Source organism: Notolepis coatsorum, assembly GCF_963971535.1.
Source record: "Notolepis coatsorum genome assembly, chromosome: 2".
In the NCBI taxonomy this organism is placed as follows: domain Eukaryota; kingdom Metazoa; phylum Chordata; class Actinopteri; order Aulopiformes; family Paralepididae; genus Notolepis; species Notolepis coatsorum.
In genome coordinates, this window is record NC_140166.1 from 74,277,933 (window position 1) to 74,303,370 (window position 25,438).

At 45.1% G+C, this 25,438-nt stretch overlaps 1 protein-coding gene across 1 annotated transcript in view; it reads right to left on the reverse strand.

Annotated features, from left to right (window-relative positions):
- The window catches only part of ccsapb (centriole, cilia and spindle-associated protein b), a 48,298-nt gene that overhangs the window by 18,568 nt on the left and 4,292 nt on the right, over positions 1–25,438 (reverse strand). Inside the window, exons 2-3 of the mRNA XM_084307939.1 lie at positions 13,780–13,841; positions 1,665–2,058 (exon numbers count right to left, since the gene is read on the reverse strand). Of these exons, the coding sequence (XP_084164065.1) occupies positions 1,665–2,019 (355 nt within the window). The 5' untranslated portion in view covers positions 2,020–2,058; positions 13,780–13,841. The remainder of the gene's footprint in view (positions 1–1,664; positions 2,059–13,779; positions 13,842–25,438) is intronic.

Genomic DNA, 25,438 nt, shown 5'->3' on the forward strand with positions numbered 1-25,438 from the left:
GTGTTGTATAAATTTGGTGAAATTATTCTTTTTTTTATCCACCTTTTTCTCCCCATTTTCAATTTTTTCTCCCATCCCAATTTCGTATTATCCAATTCTTCCCTCCCCTGTCTTGAACGTTGCTAGACTATGCCTCCCACTGGTCGGTTGTAGTGAGGGCAGAAGCCTTGCATCACGTGTCCCCTCCGGTACACGAGGAGGCAGCCTGTCGCATCTTTTCACCGCAGCAGCTCGAACTCTGTGGCGAGGAGTAACGCGTGGGAGGCTCACGCTGCCCCCGATACTTCCTGCTTCCGCCGCACCGGCGTCACCAAACCGACCTGTAGGAGTCGCTGTCCACAACGTCCAATCCCCACCCACGGCTTTCCCACCCTCTAACACTGCCAATTGTGTTAGTATGAACGACCGGCCAGCCGGTAGCAACGCCGAGAGCTGGGCTCGAACCCAGCGTCTCCTGCGTTAGTGGCGAGCGCCTTGCCCACTGCACCAATCAGCCGCCCCAATTTGGTGAAATTCTGACGGGTGCGGGTAATGAGGCAGGTAGCCTGAAACAGGCGCTCTCATCACTAGGGGATCCCCTGTACGCACCAGTATGCCGGTGGCAGAGTCAGCTCACTGGCAGAGTCCGGGTTCGACACCCTGACCCCACGAGAGTATGACGTCTGTCAATTGTGTCAAACACTTTCTCTGAACCCCGACCCCGCGAGATACAGGCTTGCTGGCAGAGTCAGGGTTCGTGGCAGAGTCAGTTAACTGGCGGAGTCAGGGTTTGGGACCACGACCCCCGCGAGATTATGACCCCACGAGATTATGACATTATACACGGCGTACCGGACGCCCCCGGTGGTGTCACAAGCAAACGCCTGGGGTGGTCTCGATGCCACGGCCTCGTTTACCTCACCAGGTCCCTTTGGTCAGGTCCTAGCTCCTGGACTCGACAGAAAGCCCTGTCCCTTGAGTGGTCCATGGGGCTGGGACCTCCTCCGCGCCCCCGCCGCTAAGGCTTCGCTGGCGGAGTCAGAGTTCGACCCCACGAGATGCCTCGCGGGCAGAGTCAGTGTTCAACGGCCCCCGACCCCACGAGGTGTGGGAGCGGTAACACAAACATAATGCTTTTGCGTATGTTTCCCTTGTAGAGAGCGGAATGCGCAGTGGTGTGTAGACACGGGCCCTTTTTTCCCACGGTCTACTCACCTTGTGCGTTTTTTGGGTTCTATTGTATGAGGACTTTCTGCTTTATTGTATTGATTGATTGATTGATTTATTGAACATTTTATTAACAGATTGCAGAATGGGTACAATACAGTACGGCTCAATACACACAATTGTTAAGGGGATGCAGACCAGAGAAAGACCTTCGTCTTGTTTACATCAGGGTCCCCCATTTTCAATTAATAATGTATGTATCGCCTTCTATTCAATGAGTACAGGATTTGGCCTGAGAGGAAGACAGAGTCAACAGCTATTAGGTCAACATGATATGCCTATAGGCTACAGAGGCGGGAGGCTGACACAATGGACCTATCTCAAACCCTGCCCTCTTTTCTTGATCCTCCAATCACAACTGTCGCTTACCTCGGACAAACAAAGTAAGCGACAGTTGTGATTGGAGGATCAAGAAAAGAGGGCAGGGTTTGAGATAGGTATACAAATATTTAACCTACCCTTCCCATTGGCTGCAGAGGTCTGAGGAGTCCTCTCGTCTCCATCCTCCTGTGGAAGAGGAATCTTGGGTACCAAGGTTTCGGTCGGACCACCCCGCAACATCTCTTTACTGTTGTTGCCAACTCCCCCACATTGTGCATCTGGTCCGGGTTCCACTTGGTTCTTGTCGGGAGGAGAGCGGCTCCCGCTGGACACTGAGTCGCAGTCGTTCCAGAACCAAGGGTTGTGCGAGCTCTCTAGAAGCCTCCGCATCAGTCTGTACTTCAACATTTCCTCGTAACACGCGGAGTGAGTCTCCCATTTAGGGTCCTTGAACCTTTTCATGTACTCCGTCCGGAGCCTTTTGATCACCATCCTTCCAATTGGTTTTCAGTCCCGCTCTCCAATTTATTCCTGGAATAAAGGAACATAAAAGTCACTTTAAGGAAAGAACAGATGTGGTTCTTGTATAGTATAGTTTAGATATAGTATAACATAATGACAGAGTTAAAATTGTATTATAGTAGTGTACCTGATTGGAACCAGTGCCTTCTCAGGAATTTAGCATGTCTATTTTTATCATGCACATCTTATGTCTTACCTGTTTTGTTTTTTATATGTCTATTTTATTATTGTATTATTGCACAATCGATGCGAGCATGACCACCCGCATTTCACTGTATGCCCTGGTATGTATGTGACAAATAAACCTCTTGATTCTTGACTCTGTATAAAAATCTTCTTTTTTTCAGATCGTGTTCACAGACAGAGCAGATAATCAAACTATGGCTCTCCATATATAACAACTTTTAGCCTATAACTGCTTCAGCATATTTTAGTTTATTTTGCCATCTTTCACACCAACACACTAAACCTAAACAGAACAGCATCGCACACAGCAAACGTGCATGCACGTCAAATGTATATAATATTCTCTTTTTTAGACAATTTTTGTATCACAAACAGTAGGCCTACTGTATTTGTAAATCTGGTATGTCATATAAATGTATAGATGTAGCAGTAGTACTGTCTATCTGTATGTCATGTATGTCATATGTTATGATGAATTGAAAATGGGGGACCCTGATGTAAACAAGACGAAAGTCTTTCTCTGGTCTGCATCCCCTTAACAATTGTGTGTATTGAGCCGTACTGTATTGTACCCATTCTGCAATCTGTTAATAACATTTTCAATCAATCAATCAATCGCAACCTTACCTTGCTTAAATGCGGATTATTAATCTACTCTGGAACCAGTTAAAATAAGTAGCCTAACACTTTTCATTATGAGCAATTATTATTATAAACAAGCATCGTGTAACTGTAACTGTCCTGACGTCCCGACACACTTCTCCTTGAATGAACCCTCGCGACGTCACACACACACAATGACTCCGCCAGACATTTAAACCAAAATCTCTGTGAAAACCAATAGCAGAGAAGCTGAGGGCTAACAGCTGAGTGTAAGCCACGCCCCCCTCCTCCAACCGCCCGCCTCCTTCTAGTCTCGCAGTGAGTAGGGTATATCTGCAGAGCCGCAAGCCCAACGTCTGGGCGGGGCTTCGTGGCTTGTACTCGGTTTGAGCCTTTGAGGACACTGTACACTGTACATTGGAATATTGACAAAGCCATACTTGGTCATTTACTGTACAATGGAGGGGGTTGGGTTGGGACATTCGCAGGGGCCAGTTTAGAATTGCAGTCTCCCGTAGGTGTTCTTTGAGAGTGTTTTTGAAAGTGGGTAGTGATTCACATTCCTTTACAGCTGTGGGTAGGGCGTTCCACATTGATGTGGCATAATTGCGAAACGTGTTTAGTCCCTTGTTTGAGCCGAATCTGGGTTTAACATGATTTGTGGAGCTCCCTCTGGTGTTGTGATCGTGGTATTCACTGACCTTTGGGAAGTATTTTGACATGTACATGGGTACCTTGGTCGTGTAGTGTATCTTGTAGACCAGGCCCATTGCAAGTTGCTGTACTCTGTCGTCTACTCTAAGCCATCCTAGGTTGTCAAAGTGGGCAGGGGTGAGGTGCAGGGGTGCAGTCGTGCACACACGCTGTTACACGCCGTGTTATTAGATCACTGAGGCAGAACTAAGTACGCGCGATCGCGCATGGATGTGTACTCGCGTGTACGCGCACACAAAAATGCGCTGTATCCATTCGTTGTGAATAAGTACCCGGCCGGCGGCCACCGTTTTACATAACAAAAAGCGCAGGTAGACTAGGTGTCTGGGTGTTGGCTATCTGAATGCATCTCCCCCTTCATTCTGTGTGACGGCAGTGGAGGTGAATACTAATGTGGCTCGGAATTAGTGATGGGGGTCTACCTGCTTATGATTGAATCAAGCGTCTGCCGTGCTGCGCGCCAGCTTTCCAATTGCTCTTGCGCGCGCACATTCACACAAATAGAGAGCAAGAAGAGCGTGTATGATAGAAAGATTGCACTTGCGTATATGCGCTTGTGTGTGTGTGTGTGTGTGTGTGTGTGCGTGTGTGCGTGCGTGTGTGTGTATAACTGCGCGCGCGAGTGGGTGTGAGCGCACCACAAGGTTCATCACCAAACCTCCCTTGCTGTGCACTAGGAGTCATGATGCACACACAAACTTCAAGTAAACACAAGTTGTCTGATTGTGAGGATTCGCCAGTCCCTGAACCCTTTTTCCCTGTCTACTCTCCTCAGCAGCCCCCACCCTTGCAGGAACTTTTCCCTGCCTCCTACTCTCCTCAACAGCCCCCACCTTTGGACATTCTTACTCTCTTGGCGTTTTTATTGTCTCCTGTGTTGTTTAACTGTGTTCTGTCTTTAGTCTCATTCCCTTTGTAATTATTTTTTAGTTCCTTGTATGTTTTGTTTACTCTGTCTATTGTTCAGTCTTCTTGTGTAGTTAGTTCTGTTTGCTTCCCTGTTTATTTTCCCCATTGGTCTGGTGTTTTCCTGTAGCCCTGTTAGTTCTGCCCTTTCCCTCTTGTGTGTCTCATTTTGCTAATTGCCCTACTGTCTCTCTAGTGTTAATTGTTTCCCCTATATCTGGTGTGTGTTCCCTACTCTTATTGTCGGTTCATTGTTTCGGTTCCATGTTTGATATCCTCGTCCCTGTTTCGTGTGCTGTTCTCCTGAGTTCATAGTAAGTTTCCCAGTGTCATTTAGTGTTGTGTTTTTGGACTTGCTCTCTTTATGAGATTATTCTTTGTTTTGTATTTTTGCCCTTGCCAGTCTTTGCTGAGCTATACCTTGTTTTGTTTTGCTACTGCCCTTGGAAGTATTTTTGTTACACTTCACCCTTGGCTCGAAGTGTTCGAATTAAAGGAGCAGTGCTAATTTTTTGGCAATCTACCTTTACCTCTCCCTCGTATCTGTTTGCGCCTGGGCCCTCTGCTAACAATCCCTAACAGAATGAACTGACCATGTCTGGACCCAGCGAACAGAACGAGGGAGGCTTTGAGCGCCTTGGAGGCGTTCAGACTGGGGGATGTTCCTTCCTCCTCCTTGGAGGAGAGGAAGGAGGTTTTGCGTCTGCTCTATTCACTCAGGGAGTGGCACCCTGAGCTGGCCCCACAGATGGAGGAGCATGGCAGACACTGGATCAAGTGCCTATTCCAGCCTCCAGCCTCCAGTCAAGCCCCTACTGCTGGTAAGGCCTCTACCACCAGCATAGCCTCACCTCAGTCACCTGCTAGGGTACCTACTGCTAGCCTAGCGTCCCCAGCTAATGCTGCTAACCCCAGCCCTGTTAACGTTGCTCAGGTTGTTAGCTCAGCCGTTACTCTAACTTCCCCAGCTAGTTCTGCTAACTCTCGCCCTGTGAACACTGCCCAGGCTGTTAGCCCAGCCGTTAGCCTAGCTTCGGCAGCTAGTAGTGCTAACCCCAGCTCTGCTAACACAGTCCAGGCTTTCGCAACTAGCTCAGCATTGACTGCTAGTTTAGCCTCTTCTGCTAGCAACTTAGCACCTAAAGCTAGCACCTCAGCTCTCCCTGCTAGCCCAGGTCCTGTAGCCCCTGTAGCCAATATAGCCGTGTCAGCTGCTTCCTTAGCTTCCCCTGCTAGGTTAGCCACTGCTAGTTCTACAGGCCCTACAGCTAAACCTTTGGTTTCCTCAGTTAGGAGACTCAGTGTGGTTCCGGCCCTTAGTACAGGCTTAGCTCCCCCTGCTACTGCTAGCAAGTCTAGAAAGGCTAGTAAAGCCCTCACAGTTAGCAGGGCTTCTTCAGTTAACTTAGCCTCTACTGCCAGCCTAGCCCCTGTTAGCTTAGCCCCGGGTCCCACGCCTGACCCGGCCTCCTCGATTGGTCCGGCTCCCACGCCTGACCCGGCCTCCTCGACTGGTCCGGCTCCCACGCCTGACCCGGCCTCCTCGACTGGTCCCGGCTCCTCGACTGATTCCGGCTCCTCGACTGGCCCCCGGCTCTTCGTCTGGTCCAGCTCTTCGCCGTGGTCGTCGCCGTGGTTGTCGCCGTGGTCTGCACCGAGGTCGATCTGCACCTGGAGAGTCATCTGGTCCCGTCTCCTCGTCTGGTCCTGTCTCATCTGGTCCAGGTTCGTCGTCTGGTCCCGGCTCTTCATCTGGTCCCGACTCCTCTTCTGGTCCAGTCCGACTCCGTGGTCTACGCCGTGATCGTCATCTGCAGAGACCCCCATCCGGGGTTCTGCGCCCGGTACCGAGGTCTGCGCCTGGGGTGGTCCCCGTCGGGGGTCCTGCTCCGAGGTCGTCGCCTTCGCACCTCTGCTCCGGCTCGTCTGGTCCGGTCCCGAGTCCGGCGCTTGGAGGAGCCCCTGCCTGGGGTCCTACTCCGGGCCTGTCACCCTCGCCCCTTTGCTCCAGAACCCCTCATCGGCCCTTTGTCCCTGCTACCAGTTCCCCTCGACCCCCTCTCCTGGCCTCTGTCCCCGTCTCCGGTCCTCCTGATCCCGTGCCCCGTTCTCCCCTCTCCGGCCCCGTTCCTCTGCCCCGTTTCTCCTGTGCCCCTCCTGGGTTCCTGTCACCGCTCCCCTGCCCCGGTGTCGCTCGTCCCGGCCTTGTCCGTCCTGACTCTTTTTTTCCCCGGACTCTCCCTGTGTTCTCCCGGCCCCCTGTCCTGCCCGTTCCCGGACGGTCCCTTTTGACGTCTGGGAGCCGTCTGTGGAGGGGGGGGGTACTGTGAGGATTCGCCAGTCCCTGAACCCTTTTTCCCTGTCTACTCTACTCAGCAGCCCCCACCCTTGCAGGAACTTTTCCCTGCCTCCTACTCTCCTCAACAGCCCCCACCTTTGGACATTCTTACTCTCTTGGCGTTTTTATTGTCTCCTGTGTTGTTTAACTGTGTTCTGTCTTTAGTCTCGTTCCCTTTGTAATTATTTATTAGTTCCTTGTATGTTTTGTTTACTCTGTCTATTGTTCAGTCTTCTTGTGTAGTTAGTTCTGTTTGCTTCCCTGTTTATTTTCCCCATTGGTCTGGTGTTTTCCTGTTAGTTCTGCCCTTTCCCTCTTGTGTGTCTCATTTTGCTAATTGCCCTACTGTCTCTCTAGTGTTAATTGTTTCCCCTATATCTGGTGTGTGTTCCCTACTCTTATTGTCGGTTCATTGTTTCGGTTCCATGTTTGATATCCTCGTCCCTGTTTCATGTGCTGTTCTCCTGAGTTCATAGTAAGTTTCCCAGTGTCATTTAGTGTTGTGTTTTTGGACTTGCTCTCTTTGAGATTATTCTTTGTTTTGTATTTTTGCCCTTGCCAGTCTTTGCTGAGCTATACCTTGTTTTGTTTTGCTACTGCCCTTGGAAGTATTTTTGTTACACTTCACCCTTGGCTCGAAGTGTTCGAATTAAAGGAGCAGTGCTCATTTTTTGGCAATCTACCTTTACCTCTACCTTTACCTCTCCCTCGTATCTGTTTGCGCCTGGGCCCTCTGCTAACAATCCCTAACACTGATTATTTTAAGTTTGCTTTTGTGTTTGTGTAAAACAATTTCTTTAAAGGGGAACTATTTTACTATTTCTTTCACTATTTGGGCACTTTTACACAATTCCTGTGAGTCTATGGAACACCTCTGTAATATATATATTTTTTTTATTCATTGTTTTGTATTTCTAATCAAGTCCTCAAAAACAGCATTTTTCTACCTCAAGATCTCGAGCTGTTTTGAGCTGATGTGGACTGGGGTGCAGGTGCCTGAGGAGCCACATTAACATGCAGCAGTGACTATATGACATCACATATAGGCACATTTTCAAACGACTCAGTTCAGTGAGGGTGAATATTGTGAGAGGAGAATTGGAAGAATGCGCCAATATGAGAATTTTGAGACATAGATCATATTAATATAAGTTCACATAGCTAGGAAACAATGCTAAACACTCAAAAAGGCCATTTATAAGATAGTTCCCCTTTAATTGAATTAACTTAAACTAAAAGTAAATACAAACTAAATTAACAATGTAACTTACATTGTTAATTTAGTTTGTATTTACTTTTCTAGTTCAAGTTGATTCAATTAAAGAAATTGTAACTATTACATTTAAAACGAGACGCTAGGATTCGCGTGTTCGAATCCAGCTCTCCACATTGTTTTTCAGTTTGGCTGGTCGTCCGCAGTAATACACATTGGCCGTATTACGGGGAGGGAAAAACTGAAGGGTGGGGATCGAACGTTGTGAACAAGCGACTCCTACAAGTCGGTTGGTGCGCCTGCGCAGTAGAATCAGGAAGTGTCGGGGGCAGCGTGAGCCTCCCACGCGTTACTCCTCGAACACTGAGAGATCGAGCTGCGCAGGTGAAAAGATGCGACTGCTGTTACCTCAAGTACCGGAGGGGACTTGTGCTATGTATGACTTAGTCCTCACTGCAGCCGGCTTGTGGGAGGCAAGAAACAGCGTTCGTGACAGGGGAGGGTTGAATTGGATGATACGAAATTGGGATGGGAGAAAATATAGAAAATGGGAGAAAAAGTGGATCAAAAAAAAAAAACTATTACATTTAAAACATTGTTTGTTTTTCAACCATATCTGTTGACTATAATTTCTTTATATATTGAAGGCTACATCCTGCTACCTTTTTCAGCTTCTCTATTTCAAAAAAGAAAAAAAAAGAAAAAATCTGTTCTGTGCGCATGCACGTACCCGCGTGGCGTGGCGTGTTACCAGTTCCCATATTACGACTGCACCACTGGTGAGGTGGGTTCTAGGACGGAGTCAGGTCAAGCAGTAGTCTGCCCAGTTTGTTTTGAGATGTTTAATTTTGTTTTTAGTGCCTTTGAGGTGCTTTGGTACCATGAGGTGCAAGCATAGTCATAGTACCCTTAACCCTTAACCCTAACCCTAACCTTAACCTTAACTATGAGGGCCGACGGTCCACTCTACTGGTTAAAGTTGCTTACTCGTGAGTAGTACGTTCATTGATAAAGAAAAATAATGTCCACAGCCGCTCCGGTGTAAAACAAAGATATCCAAATGGTTTATTTCTCTTCCACAGCGGTCTTTCTTTACAGAAGTGATCCTAAAGCAATTTTCCTAAACTAAAACTTGTTTGGCTGTTTACTGACATGAAATATTCACGTCACTACTACAAGGTAAGAACTGTATTTTCCCAGTCTCCAAAATCACCACCGACTCGACACATGACAAAATTCCTCCACACCTGCTGGTCTCTGACAGGAACAAGTTACAGGTTGAAAAAACCCTCAGCTCGGAACTAGGCAAAATCTGCATATGGCTCGCTGATAACAAACTATCATTACACATGGGCAAAACGGAGTCCATTCTCTTCGGTTCAAATAACAAACTCGGCAAGACCGACGGCTTCTCAGTTACAGTGGGTGACAATATTGTCACAAGGAAAGAAGAAATTACCTACCTGGGATCCATCCTAGAGGCAAATGTTTCCTGTGACAAAATGGCATCCAATGTAATAAAAAAAGTCAACCAACGAACTCGATTCTTGTACCGGATCTCCTCACTGGTAAACAAGAATACCCTGAAGACTCTGGCAGGAGCACTCATTCAAGGGTACTACGACTATGCTTGCACCTCATGGTACCAAAGCACCTCAAAGGCGCTAAAAACAAAATTACAAACATCTCAAAACTAACTGGTCAGACTACTGCTTGACCTTACTCCTAGAACCCACCTCACCCCTGCCCACTTTGACAACCTAGGATGGCTTAGAGTAGACGACAGAGTACAGCAACTTGCAATGGGCCTGGTCTACAAGATACACTACACGACCAAGGTACCCATGTACATGTCAAAATACTTCCCAAAGGTCAGTGAATACCATGATCACAACACCAGAGGGCGCTCCACAAATCATGTTAAACCCAGATTCGGCTCAAACAAGGGACTAAACACGTTTCGCAATTATGCCACATCAATGTAGAACGCCCTACCCAAAGCTGTAAAGGAATGTGAATCACTACCCACTTTCAAAACCACTCTCAAAGAACACCTACGGGAGACTGCAATTCGAAACTGGCCCCTGTAAATGTCCTAACCCAACCCCCTCCAATGTACAGTAAATGACCAAGTATGGTTGTCAATATTCCAATGTACAGTTTTGCTTGTACAGTTGTTCAGTGTCCCCCACCCACACATCCCTCCTACCCAACCCCCCCCCCCCCCCCCCCAATGTACAGTCCCCACCCACCCAACCTCCTCCAATGTACAGTTTCTACGTCAAATGTATATACTCTCTTTTCTGGACTCTTTCTGTATCACAAGCAGTACTGTATTAGCAAATCTGGTATGTCATAAATGTATAGATGTAGCAGTACTGTCTATCTGTATGTCGTGTATGTCATATATGTTATGATGAATTGAAAATGGGGGACCCTGATGTAAACAAGACGAAAGTCTTTCTCTGGTCTGCATCCCCTTAACAATTGTATGTATTGAGCTGTACTGTACTGTACCCATTCTGCAATCTGTTAATAAAGTTTTCAATCAATCAATCAAACCTGAAAGCCGTAAATCAACTTGCCGGCTCTTTCCACAGCAAAACGGTAGGCAAGGCACCCTGGTCTAGAAATGCAGGCTTCAATCTATGTTGTTTAGTCTATCTGTTCAGTACTGCTCAGCACTGTTTCAAGATGCACAATGAGATCTTCTGAGAGAATTGTTGAATATATATATAGATACACAAATGTTCTAGAATGTTTGATTATGACATCATACTGTGACATCACAAATGTTCTAGAATGTTTGATTATGACATCATACTGTGACATCACAAAATGTAATGTTCTAGAATGTTTGATTATGACATCATACTGTGACATCACAAATGTTCTAGAATGTTTGATTATGACATCATACTGTGACATCACAAATGTTCTAGAATGTTCTATTATGACAAATAAATGTAAAGGTTATAAAAATAAACATATAAACATTCTAGGGCTGTCCCCGACTAAGGATTTGGATGGTCGACTATGATAGGCCAAAATTTGCCGTTAGTCGACTATTGGTAGACAAAAAAAAAGTAGAATATATTTTAATTATTTTTCTTTTTTTTTATCATTCCATTTGGGCTGTGGGGGGTGCTTAATGTCTGAAGGAGTCGACTGAAGGCTTCTTGTCCTCTGCAAAAGCATGCAATTGGTCCACTGATGGATACATCTTGATATTTGTCTAGTCTGTGTGTTCATTAGATGGGTGAAATCCTCTTTCAGTGCCTCTGTGCCTATTTTCGTAGGCAGTTAGCCTCTGGTATGCGTGCCATTAACGTTAGCCACGCTTCTAGGCCTCTTTTCTTTTGGAAATAATGATTAAAAAAAATATATATATATATTAGAATTTTATTTTATATTATTCTACTAAGGTTGGCAGTCGACTACGGCTCCTTTAGACCGATTAGTCGACTAATCGACTAATAGGGGTCAGCCTTAACATTCATATAATACAATAACCTAAATACAGCTAAGTCCCATTGTATTCTGAAATGTAGACCTAAACAGTGTAGCCAACTAAGCCAATAAAAATCAAGTTTCAAGTTTCTTTAATAGTTGTCATACAGAAGTACAGAATACTTTTATACAAAATGCTTCTTACTGTTACGCTCCAGAGACTGTGCTAGACAAGATAAGTATCAAATAACATAGTATAGCATGTAAATTAGAAGTAGAAAATGAGGTCACAGTGTTCAGTATAGACATATGTACAATGTTCGATGCAGAATAGACGTAACTGAGTTACCATATAATATACAATACTATGCAGTGTACTAATATACAATACTATATAGTGCAAAGCAGAAATGGGATGAGGTACAATTTAGGTACAATTTACAGTAAGGTGTACGAGTTGTAGTGCAATCCTTTATCAATAAATATAACGTGTGGGGAGTGGGTGCTACAGTGTGTTTGTTTAAAGTGAGTGTGTGCTATAAAGTGTGGGGTGGGGAGTGGGTGCTACAGTGTGTTTGTTTAAAGTGAGTGTGTGCGTGTGGATGTGTGTGCTATGTGCGTTTGATGGTTGTTGTGTAGTGTTCATTGTTCGTTGAGCAGCCTGATGGCCTGGGGATAGAAGCTTCTTCTGAGTCTTTCTGTGCTCGCCTTGAGACTCCGGTATCGCTTGCCTGACCGCAGCAGTTCAAAGAGGCAGTTGTTCGGGTGACTGGAGTCCTTAATGATTCTCTTAGCCTTGCCCCTGCACCGCTTGTTGTAAATGTTCTGGAGGGTGCGGAGCCCCCCTCCAATTGTGCGTTCGGCTGAACGTGTCACTCTTTGTAGTCTGCTTCGGTCTTGTGCAGTGCTATTCCCAAACCAGGAGGTGATGTTGCCAGTCAGGATGCTCTCTATTGTACATGAGTAGAAGTTCTTAAGGATCTTCTGACTGACTTGGAACTTCCTTAGGCGCCTGAGGAAGTAGAGGCGTTGTCGTGCCTTCTTCACAACACTGTCAATGTGTGTGGTCCATGTCAAGTCCTCGGATATGTAGGCTCCGAGGTACTTAAAGCTGTTCACTCTCTCAACCGGTGCCCCGTCGATGCTGAGGGGGCTGTAGTCCTTGACCCCCGACCTCCTGAAGTCCACAATCATCAAATAAGGTATAACTCATGAGTGCTTTGGCTCCTATATTACATTTACATTTACATTTAGTCATTTAGCTGATGCTTTTATCCAAAGCGACTTACAAGTTCTGTACGACAAGTCATCAGGAAGGGCACAACTCTATCAGCTGCAATGTTCATCAAAGTGTTGAGTGCTACAGTGTAGGTTAGTTTTATTAGGTTTAGGACAAGTGCATGACAGTAAGGTTCTTTAGGGTTTGATTGATTGATTGATTGATTTTTATTGTGGAGTAAAAGACAGCATCCAAAGGATAAAAACATGAGAAAGTGCAAGCACTTATTTCCATCATGGTCCCTGATTTTGGACATGGACAGACATCATAAAACATACTAAAACAGAGCATCATAATAAAACATAGAGCATCATAATAAAACATAGATCATCATAATAAAAAACAGAGCATCATAATAAAACATAATAGCAACCCCATACAAAAACACTCCCTACCCTCTCCTTCCTAGATGTGGCTATTCTATACTTCACTGGCTAGCCATTTCTTTGTGGCACGTCTAAAACTTCCCCCCTCTTCGATGTTTTTCAGGGCCACTGGAAGCTTGTTCCACTCCAGTGCTGCAGAATATAAAAAAGTATTTGTGCCCATTAGGGAGTAAAATTTTGGCAGAATAAAATCCGTACTGCTCCTTCTAGTGGAGTATGAATGATTGTCACGGAATCGATTAAAATAATTAGATAGATATTTCTGACCTGTATCTTGTGTGTGAGACCTAATTTGATGTGAATTACCCTTTTATTGACCGGAAGCCAGTTTAGTTGCCTAAAGAATGTTGGCCCTAGGTGAGTGCGTGGAAGTAGTTTAAGGACTACTCTCATTCATTTGTTTTTTTTGAGCTGTCTGAAGTTTGTTTTTCAGGACCTGTGGAGTGCCACTAAACCAGGAGGTGGCAGCATAGTCAAAGTGACTTTGTACTAATGCGCCCGCTAGCTTTAAGTGTTGCCTGGTCCAGTAGTTTCCATTGTCTAGCTAGGAATTTCGTTTTCTGGCAGATTTTAGTGTGGGCTTTTTTAGCCATGGCCTCTCCTGTAAGATGTTTGTCCAGTCCTTGTTTGTTATTTGCTTCTCACCTACTCTTACCTTCATTTCAATTTCTTTACTAAGCCGTTTCTTTGATCCGAACAGGATGGCATCTGTTTTTCCTAGATGAAGAGATATAGACAGGGTCAATTTTCAGAAAATCATAACCCAGGCCTGTACACTGCGATGATATGATCGCAAATTGCCCCCTAATTTGGTCCGTGCGAGTTTAAAATAATATCTGGGGGCAAGCTTGCGAGTGGTGATTTCAACCCTTCATTCGCATTTCACTCCTAAATTAATCCATACAAATTGTAGTAAAACATTAGCCTACAACCAAGGCTGTACAGTGCAATATAATGTTGCGGTTGTAATTTCATTAGACAGACCAGCGCGGACCTTTAATAACATGCAATTTAATTGACACGAGCAATGAGCTAACGGTAGCTTCTAACCAAGGTCTCCATTAGGATTATGCTAAACTAACTAGCGATCTCTGCTAACCCTGGAAAACGGTCAAAGCGGACTCCACAAGACTAGTTCCATTCGTGAGGAAAGGGGGTGGGTTATATTGACAACGCTTGACAACAGAAGTTTAAACATAACTTCATATTTATTGGTTATTCGTTTCTGTATATCATTCAATTCCCATCTCCGTGTGTCTCCATCTCTTCCTGTTTACATTCGAGTGTGACGTCATCACCTACGGCAGCTTAGACGATCAAAACCCGAAGGCTCTCTCTCTCTCTCTCTCTCTCTCTCTACATTCAATGATTTAAAGTAGCCAAATGTTACACACAGTATAAATACTAACTGGATAGTTGATGATATAAACATTTAATTTCATTATCTGAAATATTCTAAAATCATTAAGTCTGTGTGATTATTATTTTCTCACAGTAGTGTGTATATATATATATATATATATATATATATATATATATATATATATATATATATATATATATATATATATATATATATACATGTGTGTGTGTGTGTGTTTGGCTAAAGTGGATAGAAAACACAGTACTGTGTAAAGGCACCCAAGAGTTTTTATATAAATTGTCTTAGATGTAAATATTTTTTTTTATTAGTGTGTCAGTAGACTACTCTTAGTACATTTTCATTAAATTATTTTTTAAAGCATCTTCATGGTTTAATAATGCAAACATATGTTGCAGGGACTTATTATAATCATCATATTGGCGTGACTGTATGCATCAAAGGGTTCAATCAAGCATTTTTAAGTGCTTTAGAGGAAATGTCAAAATATCGCGATATCATTTAGAGGCCATATCGCCCAGCCCTACTATAATGGTAAAATAGTTATTTAAAAATTTGCCCCTAAAAAATATTCTTTGCCCCTAAATTTCTCATTTAGGGGCAAGTGTGCCCCTAGTGAAAAAGCTTAGCGTACAGCCCTGTAACCCTGAAGGCATTTCGTGTTTATTTTTGGTACACAACATTTCTAGGGGTATTAAGGGGTTCTGAATCCAAATCTGCTGTATACCAAGCTCAACATTTTTAAATAAGGCCTCAAAATTGAGAAATCCAACATGGCCGCCAGCACCAGGCTGAAATCTATTTAAGTGCATATCTTTTTGACTAAACAAGGTAGAAACATGAATGAAATGTGTTTTTTTATGTTTGCATACATGAGGAATTTGAAATCATATCCTGATTTTAGATCAGTTGTGAAAATGTTGCTTGAAACTAATATTTATAGCAGAAACGGTGGTCATTATTGATGCATAACTCATCAACCAAATAAGAAAGAAAAGCAGGATGATCCCAGGCCATGGATTTATTCATCAAACTCTTTTCTCTTGATTTTTTTTCATCAACATGATATTTATGCAAATTAGATAGTCCTTAAATGCGTACAGTAGCTTAGGTACAGTAATTTATTGTCAGTCATCAATCGTATTCAGGCAGGTGTCGCAGGTGTCTTGCAGTTGCATGATTCATCCAATGCCACTTTTCCTGAATAGAATAGAATAGATTATAATAAAATAAAAAGATTATTTTACCATATCAATATAAGTAAATGATTGATTGAATTTGATTGATTGAATACTTTATTTTGACACAATCGTAGGACAAACATTTGAAAAACAAACAATAACAGTGTCAACACGCTGGTCAAAAATGGATAAAACACAATAAAGCCAAGGCTTGTTTCCATTGTGGTCCATACATGGAACATAAAAGGCACAAAAACACAAATGGACATGTACACTAGACAGGACACCCTAAAAATAAGTACAATAACACCTAACCTGAAAACTCATACAGTCAACTAATGTTAAAAAAAAATCCGCAAACCCTTAAAAGCAAATCATGACAAGGAGAGATAAAAGCCAAGTTATGATAAAAGAGATAAAAACCATATTAAGACCAATTTGAGTTGCTGCTGAGCCATGTTTTTAGGGCGGATTTAAATCCGAGAGGGGAGTTCAGGAGTTTTATGAATGTTGGCAGGGCATTCCACATTACAGTAGCCGAGAAAAAAATTCATCTTTCCCCATGCATGTCCTGACTCTCGGCGGGACCAGGTCCGTGGGGCTTCCTCTTGTGGCGTGTTTGTGGACATCTCCTACTTTATTAAAATAATTTACTAGGTACTTGGGGACCGTTTCTTTCAGTACTTTAAAAACCAGTCGAATTTTAAGCTGGTGTACCCTTTCCTCAACCCTAAGCCATCCCAGACTGCTAAAGTGGGCTGGCGTTAGGTGAGTCCTAAAGTGAAGGTTGTCCAGGAGTCTCACTAGTTTGTTTTGGGAGGTCTGGAGCTTTGTCTTCATTTGTTTGGATATGTTGCTGTACCATGAAGTGCAAGCATAGTCAAAGTGACATTGGATGAGGGCAAGTGAACTCCCTGCAGGCTTTAGGCATGGGTGGCAGAGAGAGTAGCCGTGGCACTAGCTGTCCTTCCTTGTGTATCCACCCCATTTCATCAACGGGAGGAAGATCAGGGTGCGGCAGGTGAGCTTGGTTCCAGATGCTTGCTTGATAGTGTGAGACTGAGCGCATGATGTGGAACTTCACTGCATCCGAGGTTGGTGGCAGAGTCTCTTGTGGACGGCCTTTGCAGAATAACTTGACTCTTGCTTTGTTGCACGTATCCACCTCAGGCACACCATAGATCTTGCAGATGAATCTCTCTGTTGATGTCAGAAGATCTTCTGTGAAAGGGCCCTTCCCAAGGCCAGCAAGATCAGTGTGATGGTGGTCGAACACCTGCCAGGCTGTTTTCTTTCCGTGACCACTGAACTGGGACACACTGTCACATCCGGTGAGGGCATGGAAGGCAAGGATTGTGTCCAGTTGATCATCAGATAGTAGCTTTCTAATGTCATGTACTGGAAAATATTTTGGATCCTTCGATGTCCCAGCTTTCATGTAGAGATGCATACATCGGATTCTGTCATAGTGAGCCAAGAGTAGAAGCAGCACATCTGTGTCACACGCTGACACAACGATTGTTTCCATTGGAGCCTGGATGCAGTGTAAAATCATCGTGTATCAGCTTCCTCATGGTCAGCACTCAGAGAGGAGACTTCAAGATCTGGATCTGTTGACTTGACAGTTGTCGCTTCAGCAAACCCCCCCTGATACTACAACTACAGTGTTCATCATCCGGGCTGTGTTCTATCAGGTGGTTTGAGAGTAGTTGAGCGAGATCTGATTTGTTGTCTTCAAGGGCCATGAAGCTCGACCAATCGGCAGGAAGTGGAACAGACTTGTTTTTGATTTCACGACGTACTGGTCTGTGGCGCTGTTTGCGTTTCACCCTTGTGCCTGTTTTGATGGATTGGTCATGGTATCTGTCAAAGACGACATCTACCCTCTGGTATTTTGCTCCCATCTTCAACACGGTGTCAGTGAACTTGTTGGCATAGTCACCAAATGTTGTAGTGTCTGGCGGCTTTCCGAGTGCCATTACCAGAGCTTGGCCATCAATGACCAGGCAGCTGGGTCCCTGAAGGGTAAGATCTGCAGGGGTTTTAACTTGTTTCCTCAGTATATTTGCTAACACAGACTTGTTGGTGGAATGTAGACTACCGTTAGTTGTGGCCAGAGATGGCGGGATGGGCATGAGCTCATTGTAAGAGCCAAACCTTGAAAGTTTATATTTTGAATATACTTGTATTTTATATATTTAGAAAACGAGCAGTAGTTTAATTTGTAATGCTGTGGTATGCTATAAGCCATATTTATAGTTCAGTTGCGAATTATTTCTAAGAATTAACATTACATGTACGTTAGATGTGTTACTGCGCATGTGCGAGAGTCTTTATATGCAGTGAACTTGAAGTGCCTAGTTAGTAGTGAGACAGTGCCCATGCAGTATGGAAGCACATAACTTTTTGACCGTAGTCCAAAACGTAGTCCAAAACGTAGTCCACCGATCCTAATTCGATCTATATCCTGTTGAAGAATGATGTTGTATATTGTGTGACTGCCCAAAGAAAGTAAAGAACCTTCAAACGTAATCCTGGAGTCCGTGAGTGTACATCATAACTGTGGATACAGATTTGTATTAGCCATTGGACACGAGTCTGAAACTTTTTTGCTGCACGCACTGAAAACGAAATGGTAAACGAAACTCAGAAGAAATTCTGCCATTACATTAGTCAAAAAGTTGTCTAACCAAGAGGAAATATTGCTATTGACATCGTTATCAAGAAAATAAACTGGCTATTGGAAGAGTTAGTTAAAGAAGCCCCTCGTTGACGACGAAAGCAGGAGCTAGCAACGATCAGCATGTGGACTCGTGACGTGACGTCAGCTTTAGAACCTAACGTTACTTTGCTGAGCTAAACTGGATGACGACGTTGCAAAAACGAAACAAATAAGAACATTGTGCATGTCAACTGAATAAAAGAAGTGTCTAGTGTCTCATGCGACACCTGAAGAACTCAAAGAGTTAAATCATTACCGTTCTCTTCCCACGTTGTATCTTCTCATCAATAACAACAAAGATGGACGGTGAAACTGCAGCGAAACTCACGGAGCCTGAGCCAGAGGGTGCAGTTACACAGAATGTCCGCAAGAGGGAGCTAACACCCAAGGGATTAGAGGACAAGCTAACTGGGCTTATAAAAGCCAGAAGATGCAAGCTAGGACAATTAACTGCAAAGTCAAACGAAATAGAAAGTCTTCTGGCAAATGAAGAGGAACAAGCCCCTGATATAACTATTGTGCAGAGGGAAATAAGAATGTATGACACATTCTATCAAGAATTTACACACGTTAATCACTTGGTGCTGTTATATCTCAGTGATGAAGAAGAAAAGAATGCTGATCAAGACCTGTGGTTTCAGCCTAAAGCAGATAAATGTGAACAATTTATCACAAAGATACAAGAATGGATTCAGGCTGCAATATGTAACAATGAGGTGACAAGTAAGGACAGTGTGTCTAATGCAGCCACAGGTGCTTCTACTACAAGTTCAGCACGCATTAAAGAAGAAGCAACCAGAGCTGCCCTCATGGCACAGAAGACAGCCCTGACAGAAATGCAGGCATTAGACAAAAAAGAAGCAAAGCTTAAAGCTGAACGGGAACAGTTAGAGATCAATACAGCTCTAGCAGTATCCAATGCAAAGATCAAAGTGTACCAGGAATGTGAGGAACAGCGGAGCAATGTGAGCAGGAACAAACGCGTGTCGACTACGCTGCGCCAGGTAAAATCGGAGTCTGGAGCTGGGTATGGCTGCACGAGTGGCGCCCAACCCGCCAAGCCACAAAAGAAAGAAATGTCCACGTTTCCAGTGAAAAGTACTTCCAAGCAACAACATACTCATCTGAGACCTGATACAGAACAATGTGATGATCATCAACTACATGATGACAGTCCGCAACAAATGGACAGTGCTAGAGAAATGTATCGGCTCATGCAGCGACAGACAGACCTCGCTGAAATGCTCGCAAAGAACCAGGAGCTCTCTCGTTTGCCACAAAGAGACGTGCCAGTGTTCAGTGGAGAACCATTAGAGTTCAGATCCTTCATGAGAGCTTTCAATCATGCTATTGATGCACGAGCCGACAGCAGCGCTGACAAACTGTACTTCTTAGAGCAGTACACCAGAGGGGAACCACAGGACCTCGTGAAGAGCTGCCACCATATGACTGCAGTGCGTGGATATGCAGAGGCAGTGAGACTGCTTCATGAACGTTACGGAGACCCGCTGAAGATCGCAGACTCTTTGATCAACAAGGCTTGCAATTGGCCGTTGATAAAGTCAGAGGATGGGAAAGCCCTCAGCGCTTTTTCAGTGTTTCTTGTGAGCTGTCGCAACGCTATGGAAGATGTCGATTACATGGAAGAGATGGACAATCCGACGACCATGAGGGCGGTTGTTGCTAAGCTGCCATTCAAGATGAGAGAGAGATGGAGAGTTCATGCATATGACCTTCAAGAACGCCGTCGGAGGCGAGCCAAGTTTACAGATCTGGTGAGCTTCGTAGATCGCCAAGCAAAGATCACATCTGACCCTCTCTTTGGAGATCTCGACTCTGCAACAGCGGACAAGAAAGATACAAAGAAACCTCAGCACGGAAAGAAAGATCAAAGAGAAGCTAAAAGGGGAAGCAGCTTCGCTACCAGTGCTGAACAAGTGGATGATGAAAAAGGTGAATCATCAAAATCAAAGGATGCTACATACTTCAACCGTGCCTTTACAAAGCCATGTGTGTCCTGTGAGAAAGGTCACACCCTGGAAGAATGTCGCAAGCTAAGAGACAAACCACATAAGGAAAGAGTGGAGTTTCTGAAGAGGAACGGCTTCTGTTTCGGCTGCCTGGTGAAAGGCCACCTTAGCAAGGAGTGTAAAAAGAAAATGACATGTGAACACTGTTCCATAAAGCATCCCAGCATGCTACATTTTGCAAGGCAAGACAAAGGCGCAAAGGAGAAGACAACAGAAGTTGCCTCAAAAGAAGATGAACTCGCCTCCCAAGCCAGTACAGAGGAAAACAAAGTGTTAAGTGCCTGCACTGGGGCCGGAGACAACTGCGTGCTCGCCATAGTGCCAGTCAGAGTAAAGAACAAGAAAAGCAACAAAGCTGTGGAGGTCTATGCATTCATGGACCCAGGCAGCTCTGCAACGTTTTGTACAGAGACACTGGCAGAGCGATTGAACATTCAAGGCAGAAAGACGGAGCTAGTGCTAAGCACCATCAATGCAAAGAAGCGAGTGGAGAGTTACATCCTCACTGACTTGGAAGTTAGTGGGTTAGAGGAGAATAACTTCATTGAACTGTCCAAAGTGTTCACACAGAGGAACATCCCGTCTCCGTGAAGAACATTCCACAACAAAAGGATGTTGACAAATGGCCGTACCTCAACGAAGTCAGGTTGCCACGCATCAACGCCGAAGTGGAGCTTCTCATTGGAACAAGAGAACACAAGCTGCTAGAGCCATGGAAAGTGATCCACAGCCAAGCAAACGGACCATATGCGGTCAAAACTGCTCTTGGGTGGATTCTGAATGGTCCACTGGAAGAGCCAACGGACACTACAGCACGTGACGGTGAACAATCAAGTGCTGCAGTGAACAGAATTGCTGTCGAGACTGAGGATATAGAACGGCTTCTTCTCCAGCAATATAACCATGACTTTCCCGAACGAAACTGTGATGACAAGTTAGAGATGTCACAAGAGGACCATCGTTTCATGGACTTTGTGTCAGGCTCTGCACGCTATGTGGATGGACATTACTACATAAATCTGCCGCTGAAGAGAGCGAGTGTCCAAATGTCAAACAATCGAAGTGCTGCTATGCAGCGAGCACTAAACCTCAAGACCAAGCTGAAGAGGAATCCTGAGTTCCATGCAGAGTACACCAGCTTTATGTGTGACATGATTAACGCAGGATATGCAGTGAAAGTACCAACAAGACTGTTAAGTCGTCAGGATGGAAAAGTATGGTACCTTCCCCATCATGGAGTCTTCCACCCACAGAAGAAAAGGATTCGTGTGGTGTTTGACTGTGGCGCCAGCTACCAAGGAGTCTCATTGAACAGTGAGCTTCTACAAGGACCAGACCTAACGAACACCCTGGTCGGAGTGTTGACTCGCTTCAGACAGGAGCCGGTCGCCATGATGGCTGACATCGAAAAGATGTACTACCAAGTGCGCGTGCCTGATGAAGACACTGATCTCTTGCGCTTCCTGTGGTGGCCCGAGGGAGACATCACCCAGGACATTGCTGAGTACAAGATGGTTGTGCACCTCTTCGGTGCGACCTCCTCACCCAGCTGCGCCACATTTGCTCTACAGAGGACAGCACAAGAGAATAGGAGCAAGGCTCCACCTGAGGCTGTAGACACAGTTCTCAAGAACTTTTATGTAGACGACTGTCTAAAGTCGGTCTCCAACTAAACTCAAGCTATCGCCCTACGAGCAGACCTCACCGCATTGTGCGCCGACGGAGGTTTTCACCTGACCAAATGGACAAGTAACAGTCGCAGGCTGCTTGCGTCTGTCCCAGACAACGAAAGAGCAAACGAACTGAGAGACCTGGATCTGACCAACGATGCTCTCCCTGTGGAAAGGGTCTTAGGAGTGTTGTGGTGCATCGAGTCCGACTCATTCAAGTTCAGGATCAATCTTAAAGACAGACCCATCACAAGACGAGGAATCCTTTCAGTAACCAGCTCTATTTACGACCCTCTGGGTTTCCTTGCCCCAGCAATCCTCCCTGCAAAGATGCTCATGCAGCAGCTGTGCAAAGAAAGGCTTGCATGGGACGACGAAATTCCTAAAAAGTTTGCCCAAAAAATGGACAACGTGGCTGCAAGAGCTTCACCAACTGTCAGAAGTGGGTGTGACCAGATGTGTAAGACCAGTGGACTTCGGACCTGTTGCAGAAGCACAGCTTCATCACTTTTCTGACGCGTCTGAAAATGGATACGGGACAGTCTCCTACCTCAGACTGACAAGCGGCAATGGACAGGTTCACTGCGCCTTCATGATGGGACGAGCCCGTGTTGCTCCAACAAAGCAAACTACTATTCCACGAATGGAATTGACAGCAGCGGTAGTGGCCGTGAACACTGACAAGATGTTGAGACGAGAGCTCCAGATGGACCTTCATGACTCGACATTCTGGACTGACAGCACAACCGTGTTGAGATATATAGAGAATGAAACACTGCGTTTCAAGACCTTCGTTGCCAACCGTGTCGCCACCATCAGAGATGCAACGAAGGCGCACCAATGGAAGTATGTCAATACCTCAATCAACCCTTCCGACTGTGCTTCCAGGGGGCTTACACCTACCAAGTTCATGGAGAGCCCTAGCTGGTTTCATGGTCCAGCTTTCCTTCGAGAACCAGAGAGTCAATGGCCGGACAGACCTGCCGAGATGAAGGTCGAAGAGGACGACAGCGAGGTGAGACACGTACACCTTACACACGCAGTCGAAGACACAGACGCTGTGAACAAGCTGATCAACCACTATTCCAGCTGGTACAGATTGAAAAGAGCCGTCGCCTGGATTCTCCGACTGAAGGATATGCTGCTACAGCGCTGTAGGAAGAAGAAGACAGATCTACAAACAGATCCCGATCGTCAAACAAGAAATGACAACCAGAACGACAACAAGATGATGCCAGACGTGGGCACCTTGACAGTTGAATGTCTAACGAGAGCTGAGTTGGAGATCATCAGATTCACTCAAACCCAGCATTTCCCTGAAGAAGTACTCATGCTGGAGAAAGGAAGCAACGTGAAGAAGAGCAGTCATCTAACAAAGCTTGACCCAGTGATCCAGGATGGAGTTCTGAGGGTCGGAGGCCGTCTCTGTGCATCTGCTATGCCGGAGCATGTGAAGCATCCGGTCATCATCCCAAAGGATTCGCACGCCACTACACTGATTCTGAGAGACACTCATGAGAAAATCGGACACTGTGGAAGAAACTATATGCTCTCACGTTTGCGTCAAAGGTATTGGATCCCCTCAGCGAACTCAATGGTGAGGAAGTTCTTGTCAAGATGTGTGGTCTGCAGAAAGGTCAAAGGCAAGACCCTCGGACAAAAGATGGCAAACTTGCCTCCAGACAGGCTGGAACCTGACAAGCCCCCTTTCACTAACGTAGGGGTGGATTATTTTGGTCCGTTTGACGTGAAGCAGGGCCGCAGCACTGTGAAGAGATATGGCGTCCTGTTTACCTGTCTCACTACGCGAGCAGTACACCTTGAAGTAGCGCACTTGCTTGACACTGACTCGTGTGTGAATGCAATCCGTCGTTTTCTGTGCAGGAGAGGACAAGTAGCAATTATGCGCTCAGACAATGGGACAAATTTCGTAGCCGCTGAGCGTGAGCTGCGAGAGTCGATTCAGCAGTGGAATCAAGCAAAGATTCAAGATGCACTGATGCAAAGAGGAATCAGGGTTTTCAACCCACCTGCAGGCTCACATTTTGGAGGAGTCTGGGAGAGACAGATCCGATCTGTAAGGAAAGTAATGAGATCTGTGCTGAAGGAACAAACAGTCAGTGATGAGTGTCTACACACATTGCTGTGTGTGAAGTGGAATACATACTAAATGACAGACCACTCACAACAACAACAGACGACCCTTCAGACCTCGAAGCATTGACCCCTAACCACTTACTACTGATGAAGAAGCAGCCAGTCATGCCGCCTGGACTGTTCAGCAAGGAGGATTCATACGCATGCAGAAGATGGAAGCAGATACAATATCTCGCCGACTTATTCTGGAAGCGATGGGTGCGTGAGTTCCTTCCCCAGTTGCAAGAGCGTCAGCGATGGACCCAGATCAAGAAGAATCTGTCAATTGGAGATGTCGTCATGATCTTGGATGAATCAGCGCCACGGAGCTCATGGTTGCTGGGAAGAGTCGCTCAGATCATTCCCGATGCAAACGGACTTGTGAGGCGTGTGCTGGTCAAGACGAAGACGAACACCCTTGAAAGACCTGTCGATAAGCTGTGTCTCATCTATGAGAAGGACAGTTAAACAAAAGAACTTTGATCTACGTATCCTTTGTACGTTCATTACATTCACGCTAGAATTTGATTAGCATATAGCAGGGCTATTCAACTGGCGGCCCGCAGTGTTTAGCATTGTTTCCTAGCTATGTGGACTTATATTAATATGATCTATGTCTCTAATTCTCATATTGGCGCATTCTTCCAATTCTCCTCTCACAATATTCACCCTCACTGAACTGAGTCATCTGAAAATGTGCTGATTTGTGATGTCAGAGAGACACCGCTGCATGATAATCAGCTGAGTTTCCACACAGTTCCCACTGTGGTTGGAGCCCATGAGGCTCAAAACGGCTTAAGATCTTGAGGTAGAAAAATGCTGTTTTTGAGTACTTGATTAGAAATACAAAACAATGAATTAAAAAAAAAAATTACAGAGGTGTTCCATAAACCCACAGGAATTGTGTAAAAGTGCCCAAATAGTGAAAGAAATAGTAAAATAGTTCCCCTTTAAATAAAAGTTGTGAAAATGTGGTTGCGTGTTGTGTCAAGTGTATATTATATTCATAGCACAGGGAGGCGCCGTGGCAGTCCGGCCCCTGGCCCCTTGGGTTTCTGACAATGTGGCCCCCTGAACAATTTAGTTGAATAGCCCTGGCATATAGGATAATGCTTTATGTTTGGAAATTTACGTTGGCTCTAGTTTGTTTATTGAGTAATTGGCAGCCTGCTTGTCTTCCAATTAGAGGCCGGC